This window comes from Macaca fascicularis, chromosome 2 (genome assembly GCF_037993035.2).
Source record: "Macaca fascicularis isolate 582-1 chromosome 2, T2T-MFA8v1.1".
NCBI lineage: Eukaryota > Metazoa > Chordata > Mammalia > Primates > Cercopithecidae > Macaca > Macaca fascicularis.
The window spans coordinates 59508097-59525574 of NC_088376.1; the positions used below are offsets into that span (position 1 = coordinate 59508097).

Here is a 17478-nt window from a genome sequence, read left to right on the forward strand (position 1 = left end):
GTCAGGGCTCCTTTAGGTAGATTTTTTTTTTTTTTTTCTTTTAAAAGGCTTTAAAGTTTTATGCAGAAATTGTGAGAATGTTGAAGTTAAAAAACTTAAGTATTAATCCAAACTCAGAAATCAAACAGGGAAAAGTCAGCGAAGAGATATACTGAAAATTCATAAAGGCCAAAGAGAAGTTAGTCTCTCTCTTCCTGAAAATTTAAACCAAGACCCTCCTAGTCTTCTATTAATTCCTCTGCTTGGGAGTCCCAAGGAAGTGAAAGAGAATCCCTTAGAGCTCTAATAGATACATCTATAAATTGGTTTTCTCCATAAATGACACATACATGTATCCTTCCATTCTGTCTCCAGAAGCAGCAGTGACTGGCATGCACACTGAAAACAAAGAAAGAGGGCAGGCAGAAAGGCACAGCAGGTACATACTGGCAGAGGCCTGATGTCTGCCCTTTATTGTAACCGCTCAATGCCTTTCATTGCCTCACATATATCTGATCGGTAACTACAAAGATGTGCATTTATGTGTGAGATATTAAAATGATGGTTACATGTATACCTATGTAACAAACCTGCATGATCAGTACATGTATCCCAGAACTTAAAGTAAAATTAAAAATAAAGCAATTTGAAAAGAAAAATGATAATGTAATATAATAAAGATTATGTACTTCATCATAGGATTCTTATAAAGAAGTGTAGGGAAAAGACAAATTTCAAAAAGCAAAGTTTAATCATACTTATTTAGCAAGACTTTTCACAAGAATTGAGTATAAATTCAATCTCTCTATTTCAGTGAACTTCAAACCTTGTTTCAAATTATCCTTTCCAAGTTTCAATAATATGCCAAATAGGACCACCAGTAAACTTTTATTGGTTAAGAATATCAATCCAAGATTTTTAGTAAGTTAAAATGGAGGAACTAAAAATAGGTAAATGAAAATGTTGTAACATTTTAGTGCTATTTATGAGTATGAGCAAAGGAATTTAATCAGTTTGAACCCCAGTTACAGATGAATCTTTTATTTCACGGGTGCTGGGTATGTGGTCTTTTTACGACAAAAATTCTACAGTATGGTTTCACTATCTAAGTCTGACTGAGTGGGTCGCATCTCTGTGTGCCACACAGAACTTTTAGACGATGAGAGCAGTGGGGAAAAGGTTCTGCAATTCCTGACAATGAAGTACTCACACAGTAAATCCTTAACAAAAACTACTGAACTGTGAGTATATGCCTCATAATCTTATGCACAGAAATGTATCTATTAGTACAGAAAGTTGGAAAACATCAAGATGAAAAAGAGTGCTGTAGGAAAAATTCACAACAGGAAACAAATTTTGCTCACTTATTTTCCTACAAATCTTCAGTTTATTAATTCAAGAGAAACTATATTAGGAATATTAGGCTGATACCTCTATTTCACCACCTCATCTAAGCTACACTGTATTATACCAAGAATGGTGGTGATATTTTCCCCATCTATACAGGCACTGCCATCTAGTGGCAAGTTTTCACCAGCAATTTTAAAAGATAGTGGCCCAACTCTGGTAACAAATAGTAGACACTGATGGTTTGTCAAATAAGGAAATGCATTTATTTGATACACAAATTCCATGCCACCAGTCAAACTATGGTCTGGCTCGTTTTTTTTTTTTTTTTTTTTTTTTTAATCAACAGTAAAGAAAAGTTTTTGGGGTTTTTTTGCTTCTTTTTTGAGATGGAGTCTCACCCTTGTCACCCAGGCTGGAGTGCAGTGGCAGGGTCTCGACTCTCTGCAACCTCCACCTCCCAGGTTAAAGCTTCTCTTGCCTCAGCCTTCTGAGTAGCTGAGATTACAGGCGCCCGCCACCACATCTGGTGTGTACAAAAATTAGTGTACAAAAAATACACTGATTTTTGTATTTTTCGTACAGACAGGGTTTCACCATGTTGGCCAGGAGTTCAAGAAAAGTTTTTTAAAAATAATAAACCTCCTAAGTGTTACCCTAACTGTACCTTGCAGTGAATGTGACTTCTCTAGTCACTCCACATTATCCAGTGATGGCAGCTAGATAATAATCCACTAAGGAAAAGTAAAGAATTGCAGACTTCTGGAAGCAATGATGAAATATAATTCTCAGTTGCAGAAAATGATCTGGGTCATTATGCAAATGTATTCCTGCCCATTTTTCTTCCAAGTTGTTGGATGGAGCCCAACACATCCAATAGCATGGGAAGTGGAAGTTAAACTCCTGATGGATAATTTTTATAAAATTATAAAGAAAACAACTAATAACACGTATGAAATTCACATTAAATTTAGAAGTGGATACTAAAGATTAGGACTGTATTTCCTTTGGGGTGCTGCTTGTAGGAAATTACTGAATGACAACTGCTGTCACCTGTGATTTCATAGCCTTTTAGCTGATATTGCTAAAGAGCTTCCCAAACTTTTTCAAGTCATGGCACACACAAGAAATATCTGTACATACACTGGTAAAAAAATGCAAGAGATTCCTCTCAGCTGGATCCCCAAGGGCTAAAGAGAGAAATATTTTACTCACAATCAATGGGAATCTGTGAACTAAAGAGTCAAATGTATGAAAGTCCTCATGGAAAAATGCTGACAAGCACTAAAATCACTGTAAATTCCTTGGAAAGTTCTCAGAATTGCAGAAGTTCAGAAAAATTACTTTGGTCTTTTACATGTCAATATTCAGGAAAGAGGTTCTCTCTCTTACTTAACATTCCTCCAGGGTGTGAGACCCTGGTCAAGGAAAACAATGATTCCTATGTCTTAGTAAGTCAAACCAACATGGCAGGGTCAAGCTGACCTCCCTGGCCACTCAGGGCCAAAGCCATACAGCGGAACAGTGTGTTCTTTAACCTCATAGGACAACTCTCATATGCCTGGGCACTATTTTTAGGTTACTACCTTGGCTGCCCTTCTTCTTTAAAAAAAAAAACAAACAAAAAAAAAACAGCAGAACTTTTCCACAAGTTTCTCTTCCTCAAGTTGGAAAACTGGAGAAATCATGTTTTTAATTTTGCGTTATTTCAGATCACAAATTCAAACACTTTTAAACATTAAGCTTCTGTTCAATCCCCTGGGAAGAGGATTCATTCGGATATTTATGGTTCAAAAGAAGCTGCAATATTGTACTTGGAACACAGAGAACCAGTTATTAACTTCCTACTACTGTTATATAATAAATAATAACAGCTCGGCCCAGGTTACTGTGACCTCTGACAGATCAAGGAAACAGGTTATTTTCTCCTCTTGTGATTATAGCACATTGCAAGACATTTTTTTCCTTTTAATAAACGTCCTGGTACTCTGAGTTTCCCTTTCAATTCATTTAATTTCAACAATCTGTCAAAAACAGCCAATAAACAAATACTGAGTTACATTCTGCTGGGTTTTTTAAAGGCTCTAGATTATGAAAACATCTTGTGTGTCTCCCACCCTGACCACCCTGCGACTTTTCCATATACCACAGGCCACCCATAGACACAAAGCCAGGGGGTGAAGCTGACATGGTCTATTTGGAGCCAGTAGACAGGAGGGCGATGAGTCCTGATGAAGCACTTATGGACAAGATGTAGTTCCTGTAAGAAATTTAATGTTATGGAAAAATGAGTAACTCCAAATTAGTTTTTCGACAAAATAAAGAGCCCATCTCTTTGGAACGTACTGCTTCCTTCCTGACACTTGGTGTAATCATAATGATGTGCAGCCCCATTGTCTGCAAACACAATTTGCAAGACAGACAGAAGACCAAAAAGAAATGGAAAACATTCACAGGAAATGTGTTCCAATTTTAAAAAAACACTTAAGACAGAAACCTAGAACACACGATCACAAAGAATAATCTGAATTCCAATTAACCTTCATGAAAAGAGCTGATCAAAGAACATGGGGAGAAAAGAGATTTGTTTTCCCTTTTCCCCCCTAAGAGCAATGGAAAAATAAGTCTTCCCTGCGAATCAGTGTTTTGCTGCAGTTGGCTTGCAACAGCAAGGAGGTTCTAAAAGTTCAAAGCTACTCCCAGCCTCACAACTGTACAATTTTCAGCAAACCACTCCAGCATTCCCAAAAGGAACACGTTGGAGGGTATCTGGTATTTTATTACATCATAATCACCAATTGTTAAAATCTTGGCTGCACATTCCTGGATAACAACTTTAATAAATTAATAAGAGAAGGCTGATTCTTGCCCAAAAGCTCAATTTAACAGCATCTTGAAACACTATTAAGATACACTGGAATTAACCTATTTAACTGCATTGGCCATCCACCCAACCCCCTGAGCCCAAAAATAACAGCAGATACAGGGGCTTATTATTTCAGAAGCTATCAAAAATGACAAGTTTGCTTTGGCTCTTTGGAGCTTTTTTTTTAAGTAGGCAAGGACACAGATTCCCACAGACTGCTTTGTAATACTTTATCATAAAGTCATAATTCATAAACTTAAAAGAATCTTAAACCAATAGCTGTTATTTTAAATGTCCAGAAAGTTACCTAAAGTCGGCACTATTTAATGGACTGACTCCCAGAGCAGCTTTTCTTTCCACTTAAAATATCCAGACAAGTCAGAACCAAAACGAACTACTGTTTCTAGACTTCTAAAAAAGATAATCAACCTTGAAAAGGATACACTGTAGGGTTGAAGTTCTTCAATATGAAGAAGGAAGCAACAATGACCACGACCAGGAACAGAGTGTTGTTATAGAAGATGGAAAATGTTGTAGCTTCATAATCAGCAACTTCATTCTTCTTCCACAAGATTCTAGAGACACAGAACCAAGTCAAACAAGCTTATAAATACGATAGAAAACAAAACAAAACAAAAAAAACTTTAAGTAGCATATGGCTCTAGTTCATCATAAAACAAGTTTTTCCTTGCGTGTTCTAGGATAAGAATGTAATATTAAATTTAGTCAGAATTCTCCCCTTTCTTACACTGAAAAAAAAATATTTCAGTCTATGATAGGTAAGAAAACATCATACTGGTTATGTTACCATTTTTCCCAGGCAACTAGGGTTATGGAAGAAGGGACTCATTAATGGCAACTGGCATGTTTTCATCAGCAGCTAAGTCAAATGTCTTTCTCTTGGCCCTTACCTAAAACTCAGACTCCATGATTGGCAGCCTGTGGAGGTTCCTTGGCTATGCCTTGGGCTTGAGGCTTTCTACAGCCTACGAATATCAGACTTCAATATCACACCTACAGAAGACAATCCCAATGACAAAAACTACCTGTGGTCTCACAGAAGCAGGCTATTGTTAGCCATCTTCATTAATTCAAACAAAAAAGGCACTTAATCATTAGGAGGACTTTTTAATGTTTGTAAAATTCTTTTACTTTTTATTCTATTTTACTTGATCTGATAGTTTATCTTACTAATTTACTAGTATTTCATCCATCTTTTCTTTTACGCCTTCAAACAGGCAAAAGGAAGTTAAAGGATGCCTGTGAATAAGGGAGCCTTTATTCTTGTTGGTTAATTAACTTTGTAAAGCAGTTTTTAAAAGGGTAGGTTGTGACCCATTAGTGGGATGTGAACTCAATCGAGTGGATCGAATGCCCACAGAAATTAATTGAGTGGGCTGAGACCAGCATTTTTAAAAAATGAAACAGGAAAGAACAGAAAAACATCAGCAGCACATCACACAGAGCAGGATAATTATTGTTTTATGAAACATGTGCATGTGTCCACATGTGAGTTTATTTGGTCAAAAGGTAAAATACATATTTTTTACTGTAGGTCATTATCAAAAAGGTTGAAGGCCACTATTGTAGACACTTTGTCTCCTCAAAAGATAAACCTACTCTGGAGTCAGATGACACATCCCATCAACCCTAAGGACAACACTTTAAGTCACTGGTAACTGACACATTTTATTCACCATGTATACTAATCCAAAGACAACAGGTTTGGCTGTAAAGGAGCTAAATGAAGGCTAATAATTAACATCTTACGCTCACCATAAGAAATCTGTAGTCTCTAACACATGCCATATTACAGACACCATCAACTTAATAACTCTTCCATTTATTGTAAGTTTGGAGGAAGGGAAGGACATTACATTAAGTGCAGTCATCAACTATAAAACACCTTGTAATTTCATAGAAGTTTAAATGTAAGTTGTTAAAAATCATGAGTTGGAGTTCCAGGAAACATCATTCTAACACTGATCAGTGAGAACAGCCTAGTAAGATGCATAGTCTCAACATGGTTTAACACTAGAATGAACACTCAGGACAACTGCCTCCATTTTTAAGACTCTGGCATGAGATCCAGTGAAGGCAGGTTGCTTAAGTAGGTTATCAGCCTGACTTTACTCTAGATGATAAAATTATCTCACTTGCATCACAGTGCTTCTCCCTAACTTCTTTTCTGTCAAGCCCTAAATAAGAGTGATATGATTTGGCTCTGTGTCCCCACCCAAATCTCATCTTGAACTGTAATCCCCACATGTTGAGGGAGGGACCTGGTGGGAGGTGACTGGTTCATGGGTGTGGTTTCCCCCATGCCATTCTCGTGACAGTGAGGGAGTTGTCACAAGATCTGATGGTTTAAAAATGGCAGTTTCCCCTGCGCTCACTCGCTCTCCTGCCACCTTGTGTAGAAGGCTCTTGCTTCTCCTTCACCTTCTACCATGATTGTAAGTTTTTTGAGGCGTCCCCAGCCACGCAGAACTGTGAGTCAATTAAACCTCTTTTATTTACAAATTACCCAGTCTCAGGTAGTATCTTTATAGCACTGTGAAAATGGACTAATACAAGAACCATTTTCAAAAAAGTTTTAATGAAAGAAGTGGCCCAATCCTTTAGATTTCCCTAGATCCCAATATGACCACATGTTAGTTACATCAGTGTATAAAGCCTGACAGCCTTTAGAACTTTTTCTGAGTCCACTCATATCCTTTTTTTTTTGTTTCTGTTTTAAATTTAGGACCCCCAAATGCCCTCATTGCCAACGGTTCTGCCTAGTAGAAGACATTTTCTTCCTAGTAGGGAACCTGGTTTGGGAGAGCACTTCCCAATATCTTAAGGATGTTTTCAGGAAGAGCTTCCTACAAGAGAAAAGCTGAGACCAAGCAACAGTTACAATCAAATAATGTGAAATGACAGATCACCCATAAATCAAGAAGAAACCACACTCGCACTCTGGAACGAATGTTAATGAATCTCACGTTCTCCTCTGCTTATTTCCATCCTTGGATAAATGAATATTTTGAAGTACTTTTAAGCAGCATGGAGTATATATTCCAAATGAATGTAGACAGAGCTTTGAGAAATACACATCTAAGCAAAGAAATGCTGATAAGCCTTCTCCTTACATCAAATCTCCTGGAATTCTTTCAGAGGGAAACAAACTAGATCTTAATGAGAGGCTCTGGTCCCAGTTATCAAGGGCAATCAATACAGTACAAACTGTATCCAGTATGGCTTTTACAGCCAAATTTCTACCGATGAAAAGAGAAATTGTATAATGTTCTGATACTCTGCACTTATATATATCCATGAAACCTCCACCTCACCCCACTTTGAAATACCTAATCCGGCAAATGGCAAAGGTTTCATTCCCAATTTCAACTGATTCACTAGTAGTCACTACCTGAACACTAAACTGAAAAAGATTCCGAGACATGACCCAGGCTCAAGAACAAGTGCCAGACCAAATCTGTCCAAGACTGCAGTCGGCAGAGGAAACCCGTTTACTATCCCTGACATAATTAATCACCGAAAACCTTTAAAACCTGTAACAAACATTTTGAAATTCAGGTAATTATGCATACCCTAGTTTAAGAAACACCATTGTAATGAAAAATTCAACAAAAGGTTTTTTCTAAAACAGTGATCTAGATTCCCTAACCTTGAACCCTATGCAAAAAATGTGCAACTGGAACACTATGCAGCCCGACCTCATTAAAGCTGCTCCATGCAGAAAGGCCTCCATTGTCGTAATACTGTGCCTTCAGTTTTATAAAGGAGCCATAAGACATAATCATTTTAATAATGTTTTGGTACCTTTCCAAAACCACTATAGAAGACATTGTTCATTAAGTTACTCAGTGTCCCTTAAATAAGGATCCACTTGATAAAGTCTTTCCAAGATCCAGTGCCAGGAAAGTTTCTTTTCAGAAGGACTTGCATGCTGCTTCTCGTCAGACAATGAAAGCTATGTGACCTCAGATGCTTCCCCTGACACTTGGAAACCCACAACTAAGTTCAGTGCTCAGTTGCTGTAACTAACTCTAAGGTACTTGCTCATCCACCTTTTCTTCCTTTTAAATGGTTTCTGTTCTTTAAAGTTGCGTTACTTGTTTTATATGCACTTTAAGAAAACCGTATTAAATGCAGAAAATATATACACTAACACTGCAAGTTCACACAAAGTCTTTCTGGAGCAAAGTGAGGTAAAAAATATGTTCCAACAAAGCCCCTTCTTGATACTAAAGCTAAAGATCCATGAAAACAGCAGACTCACAACAATTAAACTAAGTGGCAATTCTTCAGCACAAGTTGACTCAGGGACTTCTGCTACTCAGATGTTAAGATTGCTCAATAAGCCTTCTAAGAGCAGCTGGCAGAAAAAATCGGGACTGGGGCTAATAAACGTGGCATAGAATTGGGCAAAAGGAGAAAAGTCCAGTTATTTTCTTTTTCCCAACCAATACAGATAACTAATTACTGGATATCCCTCGGGAAGCTCAGGAACAGAAATACCACCACATAGACATGTTAACACATAAACCCTTCAGACCCAGAGGGGTTAGGCGGTATGTTCAAGGTTGCACACCTATTAACAGGCAAAGCCTGCTCTGTACAAAGCTCTGTTGCCTCCTCAATTCCAGCAGACAGTTACAAGTACAAGCTCTCAAGTCAGACTGCCTGTGTTCTTATCATGGATCTACCATGTACTAATTCAGGACCTTGGGCAAGTTACCCAAGCTTTCTGTACCTTTGTTGCCTCAGGTATAAAAAGGAGATAAAAATAGTACCTACTTCACAGGGCTCTTTACTGAAATAAATCAACTATTGTATAGCACAGATAAAAGTATCCGGTTGTAATAAAAACTCTAAACATCAGCTATTACTATTTCCATTACTACTACTACTACAATTCCAAAATTTACCTCAGACAATTCCAAAATCCACATTCTTTAAGCAAAAATAAAAAAAAATTTTATTCAAAAAGTATCCCCTTTTATGATGACCATACTTTAAATAGGAGTCAAACCTTTCATCTTTCTCCTTCCGAGACATCTTTCTATTATCAGCTTCAGAAAGTTTTCGAGTCACTTCTTTGGAAACAGCATCCTCCCTCTTCTGCGCTACTCTGGAAGAAGAAAAGAAAAAGTTTCCATATGCTACAGAGGTGAACATCACACTCTCTCAGAAATACTCTGTACTCCTATTTCGTATTGGCAACAGAATATTTCACATTTCAAGAAAAGAAGCTGAGCAGAAAGTCCAAGTTTATTACACTGCACTAGCCAAAAGTTCAAGAAATGTCCAAGATGTGGTTAATTTATTAGTGACATGTTTTGATTTCTGCTTAAAAAGAAGAATTTTCCAAAGTTTAGGAATTAATGTGGTTAATAAAGTCAAATGCTATTAACACAATTTAGTTAAGAATCATTTTAATTACATTTTGTTTTAATCTGTCATCTAACTGTTCAACAAATAAATTCCATAAGGCATTGGTATATGATGTTATTATTTCAGTTCCAAGTACATAACAGGAATGAAAACTAGGCTTAAACAAAGAGGAAATAACAGCTGTAATATCTTAAAGTAATTATTCTAACTTTACTCCAAAGGACGATTTAAGCTAGGTGTGATGGACAGAAAGCCCCAGGTCACTCAAGGCAGGAGTTTTCAACCCTTCTTCAACTACAAGGGTGTCTGGGATACAAGTGAAGCACAAATTACAACTGATTTTACCTATGTCTCCATCTTTAGCTCTCTCACTCAAGAACTGAGTTAGAATTGACATTGTTATTAATAAAAAGAAAACATTTAGTCAGTTTCTAATAATGTATTTTTTAAAAGGTTTACAAAGTTACTTTTTAAACCTCATTACCCCACACAAATTGGTAACTGGAAAGAGGAAAAAATAGTTCTTTAAAAAAACAAACAAACAAAAAAAATCACACAATAAGAGGAAATCAATTCTGAAACCTAAAGAAAAAGGCTGCTAAGGGGGCAGACAGCTGTCTTTTTACGAGACACTTTAGGACACTAAAATGAACTTTTTACTCCAAAGATCCAAATTCCTTTGATTCATTATGTAAAAACTATCTTTTCATATGCTTCTTGCATTTCTGAGACACTCAGCTCCAAAGGCAGATTCTTCTCTCTGAACCTCTTTAGCAGACCAGGCACTAAATATGTTTCTTCATGAGAACAGATGATGAGAACAGGAAAAATAAGAAAAATTAAAAATAAATAAATGTGTTTCCTGAACTTAACATCAGACAACTTTTTTTTTTTTTCTACAAAAGACCAACGGAAAAGAAATGGACAGTTTACTGCAGAAACCTTTCTTAGCTTAACATAAAAATATACACACACACCCCAACTATCAAGGTGTTAGGACACAGGAATAAACTACTGCATTTTCAAAAGAGTTGGTTATCACTATGTGTCTTTAGGACGAACAGTCAACCGATTATCCACATGACAAATCCTCATGAAGACATTACACCAGATAACTAAGCAATTTCTCTTCTAGGTCTAGAATTTTATCCTCACCTACCAGGGGCATAACAACCACACTGCAGGTTTACTGCAACTTAAGAGGAAGCCCTCCCCTCTGTCTTAGAGCTCTCAGAAAATAAACCTCACTTGGTGCTGAATACTGTAAAACAAAACAGAAGTCACGCTAGTGACCTAGCACTCAGTCAACTGAGATAACCCATAAAATCAATTGTATTTTTCTTCCTTTACTCTTTCACATCAGTATGTCAGAACACTTCCAAAATTAAAGATAAAAAAAGACACTACCTGATTTCTTAAAATAAAAACATCTTTGCAAACATCGTTTAGATTATGCCACCTTAAAAAACAAAAACAACTTCTAAGGGCTCTCTTAGTCCCAACCTCTTCAACCCTGCACATAAACATTTATTATGTGCCAGACTGTATGCTTAACATGTCACATGTATGATCATAATGAATCCTCACCACCCTCTGAGATTCCATTAGCATCCCCAATTTATAGCTGAGGAATCTGAAGTCTACATAGGGAAAACTATGCCCACGGCCATACATTTAAGAGTGGCAGAGCTGGCACTGGAACCCAGACTGTCAACTCTGAAGCCATCTTCTTTCTACAGCCAACATCTACCCACACTCAGTATCTTGTGGGATCTTTGAACCTTAACCATCTTGCAAATCTGTAGGAGTTTCAAAGTCAGTAGCATATTTAATATAAAGCCAAAACTATGACTAAAAAAAAAACCTCTACTCTGAGTCTATTAAGTCAGTAAGTCAGTGAAATTTTACTGAACTAAATGTACCATTAACTGCTTTAAGGGGTATAAAATAAGATATGGCGGGTGTCTTCAAGAAGCCTAAAGTAGAAATGAGAAGGTAAAAAGAACATGACTTTGATTCTAAAGAGATGAATGAAAAATGATATGAAGAACAAGTAAAAAACGTAAGTCTCAAAGGGACTGAGTTCCAAGAGTATTACAAAGAATGGGTCATACAAGATGCCCACTTGCGAGGGCTTCCCGATGCACAAATGGCCACGCCTCACAAGAAACAGTCCCATACAGTGGAGGCCAACATGAGCTGAATCCTGGAATGGCAGTTGGTTGAGGGGCTGCCAAGCAGAAAGATAACAAACATAACCCAATTTCTCTGCTGGTCCATCAGAACGGCTGCCCCGAAACCTGAGCTCCTTTGTGTCCAGAACAATAGGAAGGAAACTGTGAAGGCCACTTCAGCCGCTGAGGCCATTCTGGGCCATTTCTTAAAATAAATCCCTGTTAACTGAGATCATCTCAACATGTTTCTATTCCTCATTCTCCGAAAGAGTCTAACACTGGGACAACAAAGCAAAGAAATGATCAAAGTCAGGAAGGGTTTCTCTGGAAAAGATTCCTAGGTCTCAAAATAAAACACAGGTAAGAATGGAAAGGAAGTAAGTTAATCCTAAATGGGGGAGGGCACAAGACATGGTCAAAGGATGATGTGAGGGCGAGGCAGAAGAGTTAAAGCCTAATTCTGAAAGATGAGGCCAGACTCATAGGAAGGAAGCAGATGACTTGCATTCCAGAGGTCTAGAATTTAATACATTTAAAAAAAAAGAGGCCATGGCTGGACGTGGCAGCTCACACCTGTAATCCTAGCACTTTGGGAGACCGCGGCAGATGGATCACTTGAGCCCTCAGAAGTTCAGGACCAGCCTGGGCAACATGGTAAAACTCCATCTTTACAAAACATACAAAAATTAGCCAGGCGGGGTAGTAGTGCGTGCCTGTAGTCCCAGCTATTTGGGAGGCTGATGTGAGAGGATCGCTTGATCCCAGGAGGCAGAGGTTGCAGTAAGCCAAGATTGGGCCACTGCACTCCAGCCTGGGCAACAGAGTGAGACTCTTATCTCAAAAAAAAAAAACAAGGGAAATACCTGCACTTCATATGGATGCTCTAAGGATTACATAGGGTAATGTGCTTTATATAGTGCATGGCAGGGTGGGCCCTAAACTTGTTTTAAAAGACCAGATGGAGGCTGTTACAGCAATATGAGTATAAACAGTGTCCAAACTAGAGTGAGAACTACGGATGAAAAGATAATGCACATACAAAGTATGTCCACACTTCAAGTCTCAGTGAAATTCCAATTGCCTTTAAGAAATTACTTCCAAAGCAATATGGCACCTAGATGGCCCCATGAAGGAAGGAGGGAAATAATCCTGCTATCCCTACCCAAGTATCACAGTGTACATGAAAGCAACATCAAAGGGCGTCAATTAAACAATAATTTATACCACTTCCAATGAGACAATGAGGACCATGACACTGAGAAATAATAAATGTTACCATCTTTCCTAAGTCTAGATGCTCCTGCATTTTAACCTCTATGAAACTAGAATATTTAATTGCTTATAATTAATGTTTAAATTTACGGTGGTGAGGCTTGAGTTTTCTTCTCTAAAAGCTGTATTTTACAACATGTGTGATCTTAGAATATGTTAATCCTTTACATTTTATACACTTGTATGAAAACAAATGTAATTAGCATTGAAAATGACAGAGAGTTTAATTTTTAAAAAAAGTAATAAAACAAAAAGACCAGCCTGGTCAACGTGGCCTGTCTCGACAAAAAAATTAGCTGGGCATGGTGGCCTGCACCTGTAGTCCCAGCTACTTGGGAGGCTGAGGTGGGAGGATCGCTTGAGCCTGGGAAGGTTGAGGCTGCAGTGAGCCATGATCATGCCACTGCACTGCAGCCTGGGCAACAGAGCTAGACCTTATCTCAAAAAATAATAATGCAGCACTTTGGGAGGCTGAGACGGGGGAATCACTAGGTCAGGAGATCGAGACCATCCTTGGCTAACATGGTGAAACCCCGTCTCTACTAAAAAATACAAAAACTAGCCGGGCGAGGTGGCGGCTGTAGTCCCAGCTACTCGGGAGGCTGAGGCAGGAGAATGGCGTAAACCCGGGAGGCAGAGCTTGCAGTGAGCTGAGATCCGGCCACTGCACTCCAGCCTGGGCGACACAGCGAGATGCAGTCTCAAAAATAATAATAATAATAATAATGACAAAAAGATCATTTCTTTAACTTCCAAAAACAATACGTGAAGAGCCCAGAACAATTCTCTCCATAAAGAATTACATTTAGCTTTTGAAATGTTAATTTACTTGGTGGGTTTGTTTCTCCGATGAACCTCCTATTAAGGCTTGGGCTTAGGTGTTCTAATTCCACCCTCAAAATCTTCTGTAGCCATGTCAGAATGATTGTCTCCATTTCAGTTAGTTAATAATTCTTCCTAGCATCAATGTTCCTTTCCCCCAAAATATATATATTAATACATAGATATCTCAAATTAATGCTTATTAAAACCAACACACACAAACGATCTGTAAGAAGACATAAAAATACAACACGTAGTACGTACTTTCACTTGAAAAACATACTTACTTGTGCTTGAGAACAAATTTCACATTCTTGTATGCAAAGGCTACCAAATATGTGCTTACTAGGGTCATCACACTATACAAAACAGCAGACTGAATAAGATCCATATGCCATATTCTCCAGTATAACCCTGAATTAAAATAAAAGGGGGAAAGTACAAAAAGAAACAAAACATTACAACCCCATAACAAAAGCCTGCGAAATTATTTAAAGCTAAGCCTGGTAAAATACCAGGTTATTAGTTATGCAATCAATACAGTATCTGAGGATCTTCAGAAGTGAGATAACCAGTTAACAGTATAGTCTCAAGCCTTCCAGTTCAGAACATTTGAAAAACATCACCTTCCTGTTACTAGTTCAGATGAGATTTCTGCTTCTAAAATGAGAACAAACTCTGGCTCAACGTAATCACAAGTCAGACTTCGAATTTCATTCATCAGGGTACTAGCATGCTAAATACAGGCCATTCCAAAATGCCACGTGCAGTCCCAAACCATAGTTTCCTTGCTGACGTGGCTGTTATCAGAAATCCAAGCAGTGCTGTCAAATGAGTGAGCCATAATATGGCTTCACATCACGTTTATTGCACGCTGGGTTGTATAAGGACAAAAGAGAAAAATACATTTGGTTTTAAATGCCCCAACAACAGTGCAGCAAAAGACAAGAGTTCTGGAACCTTGAGCTCTACTAAAAACAACATTGTGCAAGTCTGCACTTTCCCAACCCAGTGAGAATTCTAGAATTGGTACAGTGGGATTATTTAAAAAGTCTAAACAAGGTAGATCCCCAACCCCTGGCACTTCAATTTCTCTCTTTCTGCAAAAACCAGGAAAATTATGCAGTGGTGTAAAGTAGCTCACGTAAAGATGCACTTCTAATTCAGTGGGTTACTTCATGGGTCTCTCACCTAATTAATTTATACAAAATAAGTAATAACGTAAGTTTAAAATTTCGTAACGGCAAGCAACAGTTGTATGGAAAAGAGCAGCAGGCAGTATGCTTGAGTGTGTTTAAATACAGATTCGGGGCCGCCACCCCAGAACTAGTTAACCACCTTCTCCGGGGGTAGAGCTCGGGAACGTGCGTACTTTTAACAAGTGACCTCCCGGAGTGCTTTAACAGGAGAATCCCAGGCGACAACGCCGTGCCAAAAGAAGAGGCTCTGTGCCTCCCCGAGCTCAGGGGACCTGGAGAGATCGCAGACCCCCGGCCGGCACCCGCGCCTGGCCTGCTCGCTGGGTCCTGCCACGTCCCCGCCCAGCCCGACCCGCCCGCGGCCTCCCAAACCAGCCTCGCTCCCAGCACTCACAGATGGGGATGGCGGACACGATGAACGCGTTCCCGAAGAAGAGCGCGGAGGACTTGGCCGAGAGATTGCGGCTGAAATCCTGCAGGAGCAGGTCCTCCTCGGACTGCTGTTTGGAGCTGCCTTTGGGAGCCATGGCGGAGCAGGAGGCGAGAACTTGGAAGGTAGAGCCGGCCGCCAAGGCGGGCAAAGGCCCCTGACTCCGCCCCTGCGGCCGCCGTATCCGCTAACGACCCGTCAGCGCGGCGCGCGGAGGCGGGACCCGGCTTGGCGGAGAGCAAGCTTCCCCAGGAATGGCCAACCTGGCGCCGCTAGCTAGGATTCCGGGCGTGATTGGGCGAGCGGACCAGACTTCCGGATTCCTGGAAAGCCACGTGACCCGTCCACCTCGAGGAGAGAGAAGGGATTTGTAGTTTAGTGGGTGCTTTAAAAAAAAAATTGACAAAACTTTGTTTATATTCCACTTCAGAGCTGATGACAGGGTCATGAGTTCTCAGTTCTTCAGAATTCCAAAATTAAAAGCTCTTCTGGCCCCACGCCATTAGTGCCCTCTGTACGTACCCAGGACTGAGTACATTGAAGGAGAAAGAAGAGAAAGGTATAGCTAACTCATGTAAAATCCCTTCTCCTTTACACATCCTTTATTTCACCAAATACCTTGAAGAATCTTATGACGTGCGCGTCATTACCGCCACTGAAGATGAAGAGCCTGAGGGTGGTAGATCTGCGGTGTGGCTCTCCAAGGTGTGGGCTCTTTTCACTAAACAGTAGGCCACCTCTGTAGGAAGAAAATGGGACTCTTGTTTTTGAGAAACTCATGATCTTACTGATGAAGGTAATATTTAATATATGTCTGATACACTTACAAGTTACTTACTATTTTATTTCAAATAAACGTATAGAGTTTTGTGGCTTCCAAAGCCATGCTAAATAAAACATAATACTAAGAACAGGTTGGCTAGGCAGGACTCCTTCTCTGAAGCTCAGAAAGATTTAAGTATGCCTATTAAAACAGCTGGATTCCATTTTTAACTCAACACATTATCTTTTATTCAAAAAAAAAAAAAAAAAAAAAATTCCACCACATCACTCCCAGCAAATGCTGCTTTTCATTACTGAGAACACGCCAGTGCATTAGGCACAACTTCCTCAACCTCCAGCCTCCTTATCAACAGTTTTGTAGATACCTTTCTTCCTCACAGTATTCAAATTGTAATCTACCTCCACAGCTTCCTATTACTAGTCCTAATTGAGCTTTTGTCTTCAATATTTTCCAATCTATTCTCTATACAGGTACCAGAGTGAGTTTTCCTGAAATATAAATCCTTCCATTATCTACTGCAAGTATTCCTTAATGCCAGAAATTTTCATTAATTCACCACAAAATGAAAAAGAAAACAGACCATCTATTGAATTTTTCAGAAAATCAAAAGTATTCATTTTAAAATATCTGGGTTTATGTCTTTTTTGATGTTAAAAATGCTCCTTATTACATGGTAGTGATAGAAAAAGAAAGTATTATTTTTCTCTTACAACATACTCCTCCCCCAGCTTTTCCTATCTCAGTTGCATTCTTTTAAACCCATTTGCTCTGGTTAAAATGGTGGGTTTCAACACTAATTATTTTTTTCCTTCTCCATCTGTGACCAATTCATAAATAAAACTTTTTGGATCTGTCTCTATAACTAGATTTTCTTTTGCCTATTTATAAACAAACAAAGGATATAAAAAGAAGATAAAAGATAAAAATCAGAGGCTGGGCACAGTGGCTCATGCCTGTAATTCCAGCACTTTGGGCAACCAAGGTGGATGGATCACAAGGTCAAGAGATCGAGACCATCCTGGCCAACATGGTGAAACCTCGTCTCTACTAAAAATACGAAAATTAGCCTGTCATGGTGGTACACACCTGTAGTCCCCAGGTACTCAGGAGGCTGAGGCAGGAGAATCACTTGAACCCGGGAGACGGAGGTTGCAGTGAGCCAAGATCGCACCGCTATACTCCAACTCCAGCCTGGCAACAGAGCA

At 39.0% G+C, this 17478-nt stretch overlaps 1 protein-coding gene across 1 annotated transcript; it reads right to left on the minus strand.

Annotated features, from left to right (window-relative positions):
• Window positions 1–711: 711 nt before the first annotated feature.
• On the minus strand, window positions 712–15614 carry SSR3 (signal sequence receptor subunit 3). Its single transcript, XM_045386729.2, has 5 exons — window positions 15454–15614; window positions 14148–14274; window positions 9231–9329; window positions 4636–4767; window positions 712–3586 (listed from the first exon to the last, which is right to left on the minus strand). The coding sequence occupies exons 1-5, from the start codon at window positions 15584–15586 to the stop codon at window positions 3520–3522; spliced, it is 558 nt and encodes a 185-aa protein (XP_045242664.1). The 5' UTR covers window positions 15587–15614; the 3' UTR covers window positions 712–3519.
• Window positions 15615–17478: the final 1864 nt, after the last annotated feature.

Coding starts and splice junctions, on each gene's coding strand:
- SSR3 (XM_045386729.2), bottom strand. CDS start 15,586: ATGGCTCCCAAAGGCAGCTCCAAACAGCAGTCCGAGGAGGACCTGCTC. Junction 14,275..15,453: donor CGTGTCCGCCATCCCCATCT/GTGAGTGCTGGG, acceptor ATTTTAATTCAG/GGTTATACTGGAGAATATGG. Junction 3,587..4,635: donor AAGAACTTCAACCCTACAGT/GTATCCTTTTCA, acceptor AATTTCTTACAG/GAACTACATCTTGTCCATAA.